We start from the raw sequence: 18440 nt of genomic DNA, 5'->3' as shown, positions 1-18440 counted from the left end.
AATAATGATCATTGGAAAGGATCTTTTATGAATCTTTCCAATGACAAAAGACTGCACGATGCATCAATGAGCGATGTACATACAGCATCTATCTGCTCCATGGAGAGGAGATGTGAGAGAATGACGGAGCGGCACCCCACTGCATTACTTCCCCTTCACTTTCATTATGATTGCTTGTCGTCCGGAGGACCATCCTGGCAGATCCATGGAGGACGAACATGCCAGATACTCGCCTGATATCAGCAGAGTATCATCTGACGTGTATACGTAGCCTAAGGGCAAGCATTTAAAAACTTCAGAACCTATTTGAGCATTATTATTTTTTTATTTTTTGGCTTTTATATTTTAATCATTTCTGTGTCAACTTTGGCTTTTACAAAGTGAGCAAACTCATACAGATTACAACACAGTTACTATATCTGCATCAATATGTCCATTTCTGTTATAAGCTCTTTCCTTCACTTGCCCCTATTAGCATCGTCTAATATGTGATAATTAAGATTTATTTTGGACTTGATAACATGTGACTTCACAGTGGCAGAATTGATCTTTACTGAGTTAACAAAGACCAACACAACACTCTTATCTGGAGGTGGTGGAGTTGATGGCAATATGTACTATAATGGAAGGTAAGGAATTGATTATATTATAAATTATATAGTTATGGGTTATTATATTTTTTTTAATATTTAGTGACCACAAAAGGTTTTAATTTATATTACAAGCTCTGTAATGATGTTTTCAAACATTTATAAAGGTGGCATACTACCTCCTTGTAATAATGTATATAGTGTTGTCAACATGTATGTGAACAGTGTACTTGTATTATTTGTTGCCTGTTGATCGGTTTATTATACCACTGAAAACAGTTTTTCATTTTGAAGAATGACTTTACCAAGAACTTTTTTCATAAGCATATAAATATGAGCTCTTACGGTGTTGTTGGCTGAAAACTGCAGAAGTACTTTGTCTGACTTCACTGAACTGTCATAGCCTCTAAAAAATGTAACCAGCTTTTAGTTTTACAAAGGCAGATAGTATACTAAAGAACAATGGTCATAAAATACATGTATGAAATTCAAAGAGGCAATAATTGTATGAACAAATACTGGCAGATAACAACTAAAAAAAAGTGAAGGAAAGAAATGGGCGGCATCCAGAGATAATTCCGTGTCATTAAATATGAATTTACATTTTTCATTAATCTCCTTTACGCGGAGCGTTGGCACCCTGACCTTGCAATGGTTTGTTTAGTAACTGTGCAAATTAAGATAATACATTATCCTTGGTACTCAATGTAGTAGAGATTCTAAAAGGGGTTCTCTTACAAGGTATATTGTAGATGGGTGTTAGGAAGGTCATGTACTTTTGTCCATAGTCCTAGGAACATTTCCACCATATAAAGAACAAAGATCCTGGGCAGACACAACCTTGAAAACAGACAATATATTTGGAGCAATGTTTGCTATCCCAAACTGTTGTACCACTGGGGAAAGCAATGCAAAAATTCCCAGTCTTCAGCAAGCAAGCCTAAAAATTCTAATGTTTTAGAATGTTTAGTTTTAACACTGTAGGTTAAACTAATACACATTGCTTGGTCAGGGCACATCTGCAAAATGTGGGCTTTATTCTAAAACCATGCAAACTATTAACAATAGATTGATGTAGACTATGCGAATGTCTCATTTGTTTGTTGTGGTATACTACAATGATGTTTCCTTGACATACAATAAATCGTAATACCAACTCCTTCATTATATTGGCTTATTACCTGGTAATATGATGCAGACTATGAACTAGCACTAAAGTATCACAATAAGCCAGAGTCCTTCAGACTAATTGTTGTAGATTACTCAGATGCATTATATCATCCTACATAATAGGTAGTAAATGTTTTACTTCTACAAATTGCAGTACCACACAAGTGTTTACATCACGCAATAGGGCCACTAAAAGTTACATGATTTTTATATATAGGTTTTAGGGTTAAATAAAATTCCTAATTGTGACATTTCATTTGCTATCACAGACAATTGCCTTGGTTTTTCTTTGTTCTCCTGGATCACCATTCTCAGAAGTCACTGAACAAGGGCCTTCATGGCAATGCTATTGGGCATTTTAAAACCAGCTGTATATTTTAAATAATTTCTAAATTACATTAACACATTAAAGATAAGAGATTTTAGGAATTGGGGTTATTCATTTTTTATTACTTTTTCCTGTAATACAACTGTTATTTTGTTGACTCTTTTTGCCTTTTGTGGCAGCCCTTGTTTGTTTATGTAATGGTTCTAACAAAGTATGTAATTGCATTGCTGAATGTGGTGTCAGTAGCTAGCACCTGCATGGTGTTTTGAGGAGACATTAGATTGTAAGCTCCGGTGGGACAGAAATTACATGACAATGAACTCTGTAAAATGCTGCAGAAGATGTCTGAGCAATACAAACACATGGTTTAAAAAAAATCCCTTAAGCATTCAGCAGGGAAATTGGTAGAATCAACCACCTCACCAAAGTCAAGCAAAGAAGCAAACAATTATATAGTAAAGGGACTTATCTCTTCAAGCTGTGAATGTTTGAAGGTAAGAGTGGAAGAGTCTCTGTCATTGGCAGCTTCCCTGCACAGCTGTGCTTTAAGTAGGAAGATTACAGTGACAGTATGAGATTTTACAGGGCAATAACCTAACCAGATTTTCACGAAGCAGGTAGCTGGAGGTATCTGTAACACTTAGACCTATGCCCACTCTGTGCAGTCTTCCTGTTTGATCCTAAGCATGTCTTCTAACTGATCAAACTGGATGGGGACCAACTACAGATACAAGGGAAGATGGTAGCTACAGAAGATCACAGATGGAAAGTTTAACATTTAGAGTGCATGTTCAAGCAAAACTTCCCACCTTACTGCTGGGCATTCCCGTTCCTGATTGTTCCTCATTTGTCTGGGAAAACTCTAACAGGACAGCAAGCAAGAGGAAACCTCTGCAACAGAATTCCTGTTAACTTTTCTTGGACTTTAATATTTCCCTGTATTTTTTTTACTGAACTTCTAACACATTAATGCTATATTTGGTATGTAATATCAGTTTTAACATACAGAACCCAAGGCTACATATTAATAGATTCCCGACAGCTGTAGTAGCGAGTAAGCTCACTTCCTGGTAATGGATGAATGCTAGTCATCAGTGATTCACCAGGTTCTTGTAAACACTGCTCCCATTCACCTGAAGTTTATTGTGTATCACTGTATGTGTATGTAGTGAATGTACCTTTGGAGCACAATGTATGTACTTTTTATGAATAGGAGAAACAAGGTCTAACCATAAAAACTGGATGACTTATGTAAATCAGAACTAGGTGATGAACGTGTATAGGCTGGAAAATATAAAAGGAGCTGTTGAATGTTTTGAAAAACTTTTTATTTTGGATAGTGTACAAAAGTAAGAACCCCTGACACTTTTATTGTGGTTTGTGTTGCTATTAGTAACATTTCCCATTACAGTTTGTGTTAAAGTCTGGGAGATAGGAAGTAACTGGAAATCTCCCAGGGACAGTAAAATTTAATTTTAGTAAATTTGCCTTCTTTTTCTTGGTGGTGGGAAATCCCACCAGCTGGCCCACACTGGTAACTATTCCCTGTATTGTGAACCAAGAATGGGGCAGGGAATGGTTAAGCCCCCATGGTTTCTTTACATTGCCTGCACTTCCCATTGGGAAAAATTTGACATTCAGTACATTTAGATACTTGTTGTCTGCCATACCTATTTGCATGAAATAATGCAGGTTAAACAGGACGGGTTTCTTTTAAAGCCTTTTTTTAGTTTCACAGTTAGGGGCCTGGCATCAGGACCAAGCTATGACCAGCTGTCATTCAGTTTACTCTTTATGGCCAATGAAAGGCTATCATGGGACCTCTTATTGGACCACATGGATACAGATGAGCAGAACATAGCACAGAAGTCGGACTAGCAAGGAAAAATCAGAAAGACACCATTAAAATACCAAATGTAAAAGTAGATACTTTAGGTAATGATGAAAAAAGTCTAACTTCACTGAATTGACTGCATCAACCAATATATACAATCGTTTGGTCATAATGCTACCCATATAAGCAAATTAAATTGTGAACATCTTTACCAAGGTTTCAAAACCACACATACCCCACTAATTAATCATTTTCCTTTTATTAATTATATATTTTTCAAAACAAAAAAAGAACATACATTACTCATGAAAAGCAGCAAAATGAAATGCAATATTTTAAACACAGAGATGGGCAGTAGCAGCAGATTTTTACAATGTGTGAATTTGACATTGTCACATATATCACCTGTTGTTGGGCTGTAAGGGCAGTGGATCAATATGGGGTACAAATAGAGAAACCTGGTCCACTAATGTATCATATCCCCAGGCTGTCAGAAAACCCATCATCTGTTTGTACCACCCTGTGTATTACCAGTAAGAAACCCCATACCTCAATTACTTGAGATCTCCTAAATTTTAGGAAAAAGTTCATAGCTCATTTGCAGCTCTTTTAGCTGAAAAAGGCTGATATAATGAATGAATGAATTGGGGTTACATACTAGGGTTAGGGTTTAGAAGAAAGTAGCTAACCTCTGTGTAACAGATTGTCAGAGTTACTGTATACAAAGCAGTAGACACCTATGGTAAAACTACACAGTACTGTAGACTTGTAAAGAATAGTGAGACTGGAATTCCCTGAACCACAAGATTTCATAGAAATAAAAATTGCCAAGATTGCCTGTAGCTGCATGTGTGTGTATTGGTAGCACAGCCCTATATCCACAACAACAGCTGCCCATCTCTACAGACGACATACAAAAAAAAGAAACAGCAAGAACATTTTATTCCCATTTGCCATTACTAGAATTACTATAAGAAAAACATTACAAGGTACAGCATAAGAGGAAAATATATTAGTAGCAGCAATTCATCAAAGGTAGCAGAAGAGTTGATATTCAATCTGCAATTGTCACCCATTCAAAAGCAGAGGTAGCCATTTTCTAGGCTAAAAAATTATCTAGATCTCTGTTCACAAGTTAACAATTACATTACTGTCAAATGACTGTTTTCATACAAATAAATAAAGAAAACATCATCTTACATATATAAATATATATATTTATATATACATATATAAATATATATAATGTATATATAAATGTATATAAAACATCACTAAAGGGCCGTGAGGAATTTTATGAAACGCCTATAAATACTTGTTTTTTTTCTCTTGACAGACCTATAGAAAGAAATTGAATCTAAATTAAGTATCATTAACACGTGTTTTAAGAGATTGATCTTTCCAGGTCTTCTTTATACCAGTCCTGCTCATTGACCTAACTACACCCTAGTTGTCCTTCCTTGGAAGATTTTTTAAGAATCAGGTGAATTACAATGGAAACACCACAAGGTTCTTGTGTAGACCTAAATGAATTTAAGTTCAATGTATGAAAAGATGGGAACTTACCATTTAGAACAAAAACCCTAAAATCACCACTGAAACTGGATAGGTTGGGAGGGTCAGGTTTAGGTTCTCGGCTTTTGAGTTAGTCTAGAGTTGTAGTTTTTAAGAGACATCACTTCAGAGTAAACCTAACTCTAAAAAATGGTAGAAGAGGAGATATAAAAGTATGATTATTTTAATAGTTCAGGAATCACTCATACTACTCACTCACAATTAAACCTAAAGCAAAAGTTTTTCCACCATTTTTAGGGCAAAACTTCCTGTAAGGTTTGATTTGACAGCTATCTCTGATATTTTCCTGCTCTTCCTGTCCTTTAGACTAAAAGTAAAGCAGGAGGATATCTTTCTACTGTGTAAAAAATAAAATATAATAGGACAATTGTCACAGAAACAAAAGTCCCACTTGGACGATTTCCTCTTTATTCCTGTTCTGCTGGCAACTCAAATTTTGAATTAAGTCTCAATTTCATCCCTGGTGATATCCGTGATCAGAACAATTCAAAAGAGTGCCTCTACCTAATGGGGGCAATAAGCTTGACTAAGTTATTGCCTTGCAGAAGGCAACTTTTTTTTTTTTTTTTTTTGAATAGTTATCCTTTAAAGCATCATAAACATCTTATACACACACATCATACCAGCAGTACGTAGTATATGTTACGAGGAAGGTTTGGAAAAGGACTTTTCTACCTCTGCTAAAAAAAAAACAAAAAAAAACAAAAAAAAAAACATACCATTACAGTATACACAGGTCTTCAGACAGCACTAGCTACAAATAACACAAACAGTCTAAATTCATAATGTAAGGACAACTCGCACAAGTTTGTATTTTATCTTATCAACTTAACTCCAGCTTGTTTTCCAAACGCTAAAACCTCATTGAAAAATGAACAGCCATCCATCCAAAGCAGCCATTTTAGCTGTAGGTGGAAAACTTTATTCACCCTCTAGTCCTCACCCTTTCAACTCTTGCCTAAGGATTTGCTGAGAATGTAACAGGAAAAATAGGATGTCCTTATTTATCATTGTAGTTGTTGTAACAGATGGTAGAACAAGCATAGCAGGGATGTTTTATAATAATCGGAGTAAGTATGCATCTCTTTCATATCTACCTATGTGGGTTTGAAGTAAACCTGTCATATGAAGTGTTTGGATACCTACTATGCAATTCATTTATAGTGTATTTTGACTACATTTTAACAAGCACATTGTGTCCAATGGCATTCACTCCTACCCCAAACAACAAACTCCACAGTCCTATGTTGGATGTGGTGACAACTGATCATTAGCAGATGGGGCTTGACTCTAAGCCAGGTAAGTCAAACAGCAGACTTTGTTTTTTTTCCTCTAGTAGGGAAGGAGCAAGTGGGTCATATGTACCTCGTAAAACATCATATTGACATCCCCTTAACCCTAAATAACACGAGCAGCAAGCACTTATCCACTGAATAATTAGGAACTCTTGTGCCTCGGGATAGCAAGCTTGAAGGAACCAGAGGTTACCATCAGCTAGTTGTTCTACAAATGCTCTGTGGGAATGCAGCCTTAAGCTGGAAGCTTCCCAAAGATTGGGAAGGTTCATCAGGTGGTGGATGGAAAACAAGTTTGAAACCGCTATAGATTTTATAGTCTGTGCACTTCATAAGACAGGTTCACTTTGGCCTTAAAAATTTTACAATTTTATGCTTGACATACCCTCTCTCCTTTTTTTCATATAGAGGCAAGTTAAATGCTGGAGGGATTGTTTCCAATGATTTCTCAGAACAGGAACTCAAAATGAATCAACTGAGGTAACAGAATCAGGCTCTTATTTAATTAATCTCTATAAACAAAGAACAGTAGAACATTGGTAGAGTGGCTGTATATTTGTACAGACTAATACATACATTTTATCAAAGTGTAGTGCAATTCTAGAACAAAGGCGTAGGTTCCATTCTCACAATGAGTCATGGCAGAACAAACAACCGACACAGGACAAAAAAAAAGCACAATAAAAAGGAACGTTATGTACACAAAAACAACTTTTTACTAAAAGTATTATTTCTTATATATTTAATTTCCGGTTTAAAAAAAGTAGTCCATAATCTCATGAGGTGTAGATGTTTTATATTGAAAAGGTAGAAGCTATCTTTTTGGCATGCAAATAATTCTTCCCACAGGGAGCACACTGTTTAGGTCTTTGCTTTCCCGTAATATCATCCATGCCTGAAAGAGAAATCACAAATTAGTCTCTAGAATCATGTACTTACAAATATACATAACATTATCTGCAAAGGATGTGTAAGGCCTCCTAGCCACCTCCAAGGTTCATTTAGTTTGGACAGCACAGAAAGGTGCGCAACGTCAAGGAAAAGGAATATTGTAGTGTCACCGCCTTGCCTACACCCAGTAAAATAGACAGGGAGGGAGAAGCAATGTTGTACAAGGATTGAAAGGAGACCAAGATCAATAAAAAGGAATGTATTTGAAACTGTTTATTAAAGGTATAACTCCAGGAAAAAAATTTACAGTTCTATTAATCTTTAGTAACTATTCTCCATATAACTACTTATGTTTGTGAAACAATCATATCTCTCTCCACTTAAAGGGCACCTCTAATGAGAAAACCCTTGGAAACTGCATTTGCTATATATGCTATTCTTCGGTCTGAAAAATGCTAGTTCCCTGGTGGTTTTATTGATTCAAACACTAATACATTGATTTAATAGCTTGGAAAGAAAATCTCCCTTAAAAAATGTTTGACTGTCTTGGTACTGGCATGGTATAAAGGTATTTTAGAAGTAGAACAGTGGCAGCCCCTATATTTCTCTTTTATAAATTATTTAAAGTGGAACACTGCACAAACTCGTCTTTCTAAATAATTGACACAACACAAATCAAAAGAGATAATTAAAAAAATAGTGGCAGCATTGGAGAATCAACAATAACCGTAACAATGGTCAGAGCATTTACAAAATTCTCAAAAAGCTAAGAGGTAAAACTATCTTTGAACTTAATACTGAATATTGTAAAAGAGGGAAGGGGAAAAAGTCCAAAAAGAAAGGAGGGACTATGGGGGAGGGTAATGAAAGAGGGGGGGAAATCAGAAAGGACAGTAAGCATTACGTCAAATCAAAAGACAGGGACAAAGGTTCATCAGGTTTAGCCAATTTATATGCCAAGTAAAGATTTCTTTTACCTTATGAAACAAAGGGTTACGATGAAAGGGAGGGGCAGGCATGTAGCCAGGTAAAAAAAAAAAAAAAAAAAAAAGATCTGCAAGGCTTAGTCTGTACTGATTTTTTTTTTTTTTTTTAAACACCAAAACACCCAAATCTCTTTTGAATGTATTTAAAAGCATTTTAAAGCAAGCCTAAAATGCACGTAAAAGCCCATAAAGCACACACACCAAGCAGCATTGTCCTAAATACATGCATACAAACGTTCTAGTGTAGACTAGCCCACTGGAATGCATTGGAAATGTTATGAAATTAAAGGCTGCTAATAAAAAACAAAGGTACTCTACCTGCTCTAGGATCCTTTCATACCAACATATCTCAGCACTTTGCTAGCAAAGCAACATTGGGTTGCAGAGATGTAAACATGATTCAATATAGTCTCCAGGGAATAGAAATCTTTAGCTTAATTTTTTAAATGGTAATTTTTTTTAAAGGTTGCAAAGGGTCTACAAGCAATTGTTTACCTACTTCAACTCACACCTCAAACTTTATTTTTACATTTCTGCTAGAGGTTACTTGGTTTGATAATGCCAGACAGAACTTAAAAGAATTATTCTCAACCCTTTTATCTTGAGGGAAACCCTGCTAAAAAGAACCATACCTACAATTTATATCGAATTAGTGTGATCACCACACTGTAAAATGTGTAATTCACAAGAATTAAAAATACAGAATGCCTAGAACATTTGACACCCTGCAGTTCTGTACAATATGTCCAGTAATATGATGAAAATAAATGAACCATAGAGAAATGCACATATTAAAACTGTAGTGTCTCCTACCACCAGTGGTCAGTGTGGAAGTGACCCATTGCATTGGTGTTCTGTGTGGGTAGAATATCATCAACGCGCACAGAACCTTTAGCTATCTCATGAAGAACTTATGTTGAGCAAGGCTGACTAAGTAACTATGAGCAAAATAAAAAATTACATGTGATGCACTCTGCATGAATAAACATACCAGTTTGTTAACCAAAGTCCCCCATATTTATTACTTGATGATCCCACCTGATTTTTTTTTAATAATTAGTAGTAGTCTAAAGACAGCATAGTCTTGTAAATAACATTAAAATTATCGTCAGACGTCAGCAGTATTTGATTGGTTCATATGCTCCATCCTGCCTAATGTAATACAAGCCAATGTAATCAAACTGACTGACTGGGTGACCTATTCAGTTTTTTTTAAAAGAATGTTGAAGCATAGCTGCCTGAAAATATAGTTCACTTTTACGTATGATTGCGAAAGCCACATATTCTTACCTTTTTGAATTCATCTTGAATCATGTCAAACTTGAGTTTTTCATGTACTGCTCTAGCAGTGTTAGTTCTGTCAAATGGCTCTAGAAGAGAAAACATGTTCTTTATGTTATCTTCCTTTACATGTGGATGGCTATATGGCCATCAAGTTAGATCCTCTATAGACTGCAATGAGGTTATCCACAAGTGTTAATCTTCTATCGCTACCCTGTTAGTTTGTAATTTTCTCTTCAAAATAAACATTCACCACGAGGACAGGATTTTGTTTCCCCTCATGAGACATATTTGTCTTTATGCCTGATCAGGAGCTGGAGACATGGAAAGTTACCAGGCTAGACTACTAAACTGCAATCATGAAAAGCTTGTTTTTGCCTGGAGTGCAGCTTTAAAGTGCACTCTAAAAACAAAAAATTGACATTATAAGGAACATCAACAAATTTAAATTGCCCATGAGCAATGCTGTGTGGAGAAAAAAAAATAGATACCTTTTGTTTGGAATTCTTCCTGATAAACAAATGTGCCTGGCAATCCCGTACCTACATAGCTTATATAGCTATATATCTGAATAAATCAATAGTCTCAATGGTGATTTGGTGGTGTCACTAATGTGCGCACAGTGTTTGTTTGGACACGTGTGAGAAAAGTCCTGCCTTCTAACAGTGGATCAGGAGAATAATGCAACTGTGTGCAGATAAGTGTCCTCAGACGTTCCACACTGATGGGTCACACTTTTTTTTAAAGACAGATCCAACCTACGTGTGAACTAAACCGAAGACAAACATTTTAGTAAAATTATGGTTACATTTACAAGTTTATTGCTTCACCTTCCACACAGATGTATTTGTGTTTCCATTCAATACCATCTGTCCTCTGCATAGCCTTGCCTTCTCGCACAGATATAATCTTTTCAGCCCAGCTAAGAAAAAAAAAAAAAATAATAATATATATGTATATTATATTTATAGAACATATACAAAACATTTTACAAAAAGATACACACCCTCTTGTTCTGAGATCAGTCAGTCAGGGAATGCATAAGAGCATCCACAGACATCAAATAGATTGGGTGACAACTTTCTGATGTATGCCCATATATTTAGACCTAAAGGGTCTAACCCAGGGGTCTGCAACCTGCGGCACCGGAGCCGCATCCGGCTCTTCAGCCTCCTTGTTGTGGCTCCCTTCGGCTGCCGCGGGGAGATCTCTGATGGGGGATCCCCTTCCTCCCAAGACACTGCGGAGGAGGGGGATTCCCTATCCAGTGTTCTAATGAAAAAATCTACCAGTGAAATAAATCTACCACGGGGCGTGTACAAATGGGTGTGTACAATTACATCCCCCTCCTTTGAACCCCAATTCCTCTGGAATGGGGAGATGTACAAAACCAAAAATGTAGGTGCAAGTGGGGGACACCTGTGACTAACACCCCCTAAAATTTAATTGTTAGGCTATCATCAGAACATAAAGAACTCTGCCTATCAAAAAAATCTACCGTTACACATTGCTGGAGGCACCTGAACCCCAATTCCTCTGGAACAGGAAGGGGGTACAGGTGAACAAAATTAGAGGTGCAAGTGGGGGACACCTATGGCTAACACCATCTACAATTGAATCGCTAAGGCATCGTCAGAAAATAAAGAACTCTGCCCATCAAAATAATCTACCCTGTTACACATTGCTGGAGGCTTCTAGCACCTGAACCCCAATTACTCAAGATTGGGGGGTACAGGTGAACAAAATTAAAGCTGCAAATGAGGGACACCTGTGGCTAACACCCCTTAAAATTTCATTGCTAAGGCATCGTCAGAACATAAAGAACTCTGCCCATCAAAAAAATCTACCCTGTTACGTTAGAAGCCTCCAGCTAATGTAACAGGATGATACGTTAGAAGCTGGAGGCTTCTAGGGGCATAGTTCAGTGTTTAATTTATTTCAAAGTAGGCCTACACATGCACACTTGTTGTAACAGGTAAAATTAAAAAAATATTAAAACTTTTAAAAGTTTATAAACTGTGTTATGTTTTGCGGCTCCAGACTATTTTTCTTTAGTGGAAGAGGAGGCAAAATGGCTCTTTTGGTAGTAAAGGTTGCTGACCCCTGGTCTAACCAATAGCTTGACACCTCTCTGCTGCTCCCTTACCTAAATACACTGTCTTCTATGGATACTAGCAGGCCAGTGATTCTGGAACAGTAATGTATTCTGCATCATACAACTTCAAAAAGAGTACAATGTTGTGGACAATTAGTTGTGGTTTGTGGCTGCTATACCAACTCATGGATCACCGTCTCCACTTTTGGTCTCTTTAATGTTCAGAGAATTAGCTTCAGTAATATTCAAAACCAATCACGCAAGTCTTGAAAAAGTTGTGCATAAAACTTTATTTAATGCACTTGTTTAACATTTGAAACTATCATAATATGAGGTTATCCACTAGACTGGTTTGTTTTATGGATAATGGAACTACAAAGTTTAAGTATTATTTGGTGGACAACTACTGCAAAACACTTGTGATTTCTATTGTATGATATCAGCAACTAATCATCTCCTCTGCACACAGATTCCACAGGGCTTTCTCCCATAATTACCGACTATACACAAAGGAAGCTGAACCTTTATTAAAAGTATATAATAGTTAGGACTTTGTATTTAGGTAGTTAACACTGTAGTGTCAGTAGTCAGTAATGTAGTTATGTTAGGTAAGTGCATAAATGTAGCTTACTAAAAGCTAACTAACTAAACTATTTGTAGTAATATTAATAAACAAAAAAAACATATTTGTAAATGGTAGCATTTATTTTTTTTTATTTTTAAACTGTCAAAATAAGAACACAAATGAGTCAAGACCTGTACTGCATAATTGATAACTTACTCAAATTCTGTAGCAAAATATTTTAAGAAACCCACAAACAGGTCTCCCAAGGAGGTGCCATTTTTGGATGGATACTTCGGAATATGGCGAGGAGCATGGTGTACAAGGTGTAGCTGCATGTTGGGGTTAAAACATTCCTATAAAAAGCATAAAAAAAAATTGTTGTCAGGCACATAACAAATGTGCAAATAAAAGGAAAAAGCGGTTTCGTACAAACTAGTGTACACTGGGAAACAAAGCTTTTTAAAGTGGCACAATAGTTTAGTTTTTACAGATAAGGCAAGTTACAATAGTACACTTGCTTGGATGTCATACATTGAAGTGTCTTTATATCTACAGCAGGGGTCGGCAACCCGTGGCTCTTCAGCCTGTTTTGGCTCCCTTTGCCCGCCGACGGGAGATCCCTGATGGGTTTCCGGATGCTGAGGAGGGGGATTCCCCTTCCGTTGTGCTAATGAAAAAATCTACCCGTGAAATAAATCTACCAGGGAGCACTTACAAATGAGCGTGTACAATGACGTCATCATCAGGAAAGATTCACAGCTGTGTTTGTGTGTGAATGCTGCATGTCATGGACAACAGCCTTACATCCCCCTCGGTACAAACCTCCATATGTCCTACACAAGGGACCCTCAGATAGCAGTAGTCCAAATTTCACCTACCCACCTTTAACAACTTTCAAAATATAGGGGTCATAATTATAAAAACTAGTGAAGACATCAGGGTTGCTGTTTTATTAGTGTGTCTATAAGCCTGAAATTAAACATACAAATTATGGACCCCCGGGCGACTTACATAGCAAGGAGGTGCAAACGCCAAATTTATACCTACCTCTCACAAAACTACCCTGTCCCCTTCCCTACTTTGAACCCCAATTCCTCTGGAACAGGGAGATGTACAAACCAAAAATGTAGGTGCAAGTGGGGGACTACAATTTCATTGTTAGGCCATCGTCAGAACAAAGAACTCTGCCCATCAAAAAAGCTACCCTGTTACACACTGCTGGAGGCTTCAATCACCTGGACCCCAATTTCCCTGGAACGAGGGGGTACAGGTGAACAAAATTAGAGGTGCAAGTGGGGGATACCTGTGACTAACACCGCCTAAAATTTAATCGCTAAGGCATCATTAGAACAACGATCTCTGCACATAAAAAAAAAAAAAAACAAATTTACCTTGTTACACATTGCAAGAGGCTTCTAGCAACTGAACCCCAATTCCTCAGAAACGGGGGGGGAGGTGGGGTAGAGGTGAACAAAAGAGGTGCAAGTGGGGGACACCTGGGTAACAACCCTTAAAATCTCATTGTTAGGCCATCGTCAGAACAAACTCTGCCCATCAAAAAAAGTACCCTGTTCAAATATAAGTTTCTTAGATTTTGTTGCTACAATGTAATATTTGATATATATAATTGTGTGTAAACATTTTACATAATTATGTAGATTATATAATAATTTATTTACGTAAATTTATATTAATATTATATATATTTCATTACTTAATAATCTACTTATCAATTACCAAATAAATTACCTATTCATTTTGGGAAAACGAATTATGATTGCTGGACTTTAAAATATAAAAGTATATATGAGAAAGATTACTGATCATACTTTAATTATGAGTATAAATAAATCCAGTGAAATACAATAAATACTGCACAAATTTATAAAATAAATCATAATAGGGGCATAGTTCAGTGTTTAATTTATTTCAAAGTAGGGCTACACATGAACACTGCACTTCAGTTAGTTGTATTCTGTTGTTGTAACAGGTAAAATTAAAAAAAGTATACTGTGCAAGAAGCCAGTGCCCAAAGGTAAAATAAATTGGGTCCTGTGAGACTGGAGCAAAGTTTATCAATAATAATGCTCTAGTAAATCATGCACATCACACATTTCTGTGTGAAGTAAAGGGTTACTTGAAATTGACTTTGTATTACACATCTATTAGTCAATGCAAAGTTAATGACAAGCAGCTCCATCTTGTGCTGCATATTATATTAGAGAAACTTGTTTACTAAGCGATGTGACTTTTTTCAATCTATTCATAGGGGATGAACAAAGCAATATTTTGGTTCTTCCCATCAAATATAATTTGCATAGATTTCGCTCCACTGCAGACTGTGGAAAATAAACTATGGTACAAAATTCTAACAAATTACAGCAAAAACTTTGTTGTACAAAGGTGCTCATTCGTGGCAAATAGCCTTTCAGCTAACATTGCAGGTAACTAAAATTTATAAGTAAATATTATCACCTTGAGACAGCTCCACTTTCAATCTTACCAGGGAGTTCTTGGCATCTCAGAAAAAAAAAAAACCTTTATACTGCTAATTTCTTGTGGATGCTAGCCAAAATTCTAATAAACACATTCTATGATGACAGCGTCATATTTTTGGTAATTAAAAAGTAGGTAAGTTTGAAAAAAGACATTTCAAAGACAATTCTTTTCTTATAGATTTGTGCAAATACAGTGCCTCCCACATGCTGCCTTTGTATACCTTTATGTCTTTTCTTGTTTTTCTCAATAAAAATAAATGTAACCGTGAATAATTTAGAATACGCCAAGAACCAGATGACTTATGTCCTGAATACATAAAACCTTAGAATTAAAAGAGGTTGTACTTCCTTTTTCTCATAACTGTATAACCCTTCCCCAATGCTGCCTTGTATTATCAAAAGTCACACTGTGGCCCCAGCATTCAGGTATCCTTAAGCGTAGATATTTTCACTGAGGTGCTGTAAAGAGGTTTAGTTTCAAAAAGGTCATTTAAAAGCTGTACTTACTGGGTAATTTTTCTGGAGACATGGAAGAACTGGTTCAGGTAGAACTATAAAAAAAAAAAAAAAAAAAAAAAAAGATTAGAAATTTATTCATATTATTATTAATAATAAACAGGATTTATATAGCGCCAACATATTACGCAGCGCTGTACATTAAATAGGGGTTGCAAATACGAATACAGACAGTGACATAGGAGGAGAGGACCCTGCCCCGAAGAGCTTACAATCCAGGAGGTGGGGGAATTAACGCACAATAGGATGGGAGATATGTAGTGGTATGAAGTAGAGACAGTTTCAAAATACAGCATCAGGAGACTGAGCTCCTACCTTCTACCATCTCCATTTATACCAAGTGTATGTGACAGACTTTAAAAACACTGGTACCATCCAGCAACCTCCTATTTTTACAGAAGCATAAAAAGTACCCATCATAAAACATTTACAGGGACTGTCATTTATGACCAATTCTGAGCAACTCTGACTAACTGAGCCCTAAATAAACAAAGTAAAGAGAAAAAAGAAAAATACAAGGGCTGCTAACCTTTTCCTAAAAATTCTATTTGCTTGGCCATCTCCAACTTCAATAATGAAGTCACTGAAACCAAAGCAAAGTCTGGATTCCTGATATATACTAGCTATGGTAGTGATACACAGACAAAACCTGAGAAAAAAAAGCAACCTAGTTTTCTTTTAGAAGACAGGAGGGTGACATTTTCCATCAGGATCTATTTATATCTAAAATATAACTACATATACCTAAAATAACAAGCATGTGTGTACTAACACGTGAAAGCAGGGTGCATTTGGCAATCTTTGTTGTAGCAAACATCACCACTTATTACCCCCATAAGTGAATCTACAGAACATTACAGGTCAATGTAGTAATGCTTGTGCTACTAAAATTAAAAGCATGGTGTTACTATCAGAAATTATTTACTATGCTACATTCCACTGCTCCTTGTGTGTTGTGACCCATGTGTACCCAGCCTTAACTTTTGCTTCTCTCACAAGTACCTCTTAACACAATGCCCTGTACGGATTCTAACCTATAGAACAAGGATATAAATTAAGCACTGTAAGTTTGGGGGCACAAATTTATTCCATTAATAAAATTATACATGTGCATGCTTTTTTTTCTGTTCTTATACAAGGTATTTTATTTTTGGTAGATGCTAAACAAGCACATATCAGGGCTGAATCATGATGCACAAGGTAGCCTAGGACTCTGCAGAGATGTCTTCCCCCACATTTTAGCCCACACTCCCTGTTCATCTTTCCACAAAGCCCTTTTGCCTCCTGTGTATGGCTAATCATGCAAACAGTGCCTTTCTTCACTAATGATGACTGTTCTGCTGCAGAGTCAGTTAACAGCTGTGAGTAACAGTCAGGCCCACAGGGAGAAAAGGATCAGACTCAGCCCACACAAGACCCAGCCAACACACTCTTCACTTACCAGACAAAGCTCTGCACAGAGTAAAATTGCCTGCTGTGTACATTCAACTACCAAAATGCCATCATATGAGATAAGGTACTTACTTTGTAAATAGTGCAAAACCATTAAAACAAGACTATAGCTGCTCAGGGTTCCACGGCTGGCATCATTTATGCCATGATGACCGGCCCACCTTTTGACAACCAGAACTAAAGGACGGACACGGCTCTCTACTGCAAAATTAGAGTGAGAAAGTCCAATTAACTTCACTTACCAATATGTATTATCAACATAATTAATATAATAAAAAGACTTGTTTGATTATTCAACTGTCTGGGCATGTGCAACTACTTTATAAAAGAACAAAGGACAAATCTACCAATCTTACAAGAGCACTGTATTTTAGAGTTTCAGTACACTGGTGCCTTAGCATTAAAAAGCCCCAAAGCAAATAAAGATGGCTGACAATTTGGCTCTCAGTATTGTAAAATATAACAGACCATGCAATCATAAATCTCAAAATGGAGCTTATAAAAACTTGTGTACTTATCCATTGTCACTGGGATTTTTTTTTAACACTTTTCTTGATGTGCCAAAGGCAGTGAAAGAAAAAGTCTAACATGAGCCCTTGGTCGTTTTTTATAAAGAGATGACAAACTTACTGTGTGCATAGGTTCGAAGGAGGAATGTGTTTCTGATTCCCACAACATTGTTTACATTCAAGTCAAACTCCACACCACTAGCAAAAAAGGGAAAAACAGGTGAAATATGGAACTATAACAATCCATTTTTCTACAAAAGTTAGTAGCCTTACATGTGAGTTTTAGGTAGTTGTACAGGCTCCTTAACTATACTTAAGATTGCTTACTGACTTTATTGTACACTGTTTATCACTGTGCACGGGAAACAGCATAAAGTTAGTAATTTTATTGCTGGAGAATGTCCAGCATGATCTAACACTTTTCTTCCCACCTTTACCGTCACTGGTCTAAATCTTTTTATTCATTAAAATTTGGCTACTTATAGGAATAAGACCAGGGAGGCAAAATATAAGCCAAATAGGCCGTCACCATCCCATTGAGGCTAAAATTTCAGTGACGCCTGACAACTGCTACCTACCCCACTCCTTCAAACTATGTATAATCAATGATCCACATGCCTGGTCTACCTGCTGCTGGAGTACAAGAGCTGGATTGGGATCCTGTCACCCAGGTGGATGACATTATTCTCTATGCCCAAAAGACTGACAAACTGACAAGTTTGATAAAAGTACAGGAACCTAGCAAATGTTTTTCATGTCATATAAAGAGTTTGAGAATACATGTTTGTTGTGATAGCAAGTCTTCAATCAGCCTCTTCAGTAAACAATTTGCCACTACATTTTAATACTTATGAA

General features: G+C 36.5%; 1 protein-coding gene across 1 annotated transcript in view; it reads right to left on the bottom strand.

Annotated features, from left to right (window-relative positions):
- Positions 1–4164: 4164 nt before the first annotated feature.
- Positions 4165–18440, bottom strand: part of TENT2 (terminal nucleotidyltransferase 2) — a 25898-nt gene continuing 11622 nt past the window's right edge. Inside the window, exons 7-13 of the mRNA XM_072416318.1 lie at positions 17707–17783; positions 17149–17277; positions 15616–15659; positions 12827–12963; positions 10781–10872; positions 9960–10039; positions 4165–7687 (exon numbers count right to left, since the gene is read on the bottom strand). Coding sequence (XP_072272419.1) covers positions 7607–7687; positions 9960–10039; positions 10781–10872; positions 12827–12963; positions 15616–15659; positions 17149–17277; positions 17707–17783 — 640 coding nt within the window. The 3' untranslated portion in view covers positions 4165–7606. The remainder of the gene's footprint in view (positions 7688–9959; positions 10040–10780; positions 10873–12826; positions 12964–15615; positions 15660–17148; positions 17278–17706; positions 17784–18440) is intronic.

The sequence above is a fragment of the Pyxicephalus adspersus genome, chromosome 6, assembly GCF_032062135.1.
Source record: "Pyxicephalus adspersus chromosome 6, UCB_Pads_2.0, whole genome shotgun sequence".
Classification (NCBI taxonomy): Eukaryota; Metazoa; Chordata; class Amphibia; order Anura; family Pyxicephalidae; genus Pyxicephalus; species Pyxicephalus adspersus.
This window is presented reverse-complemented; position numbering and strand designations above follow the sequence as displayed.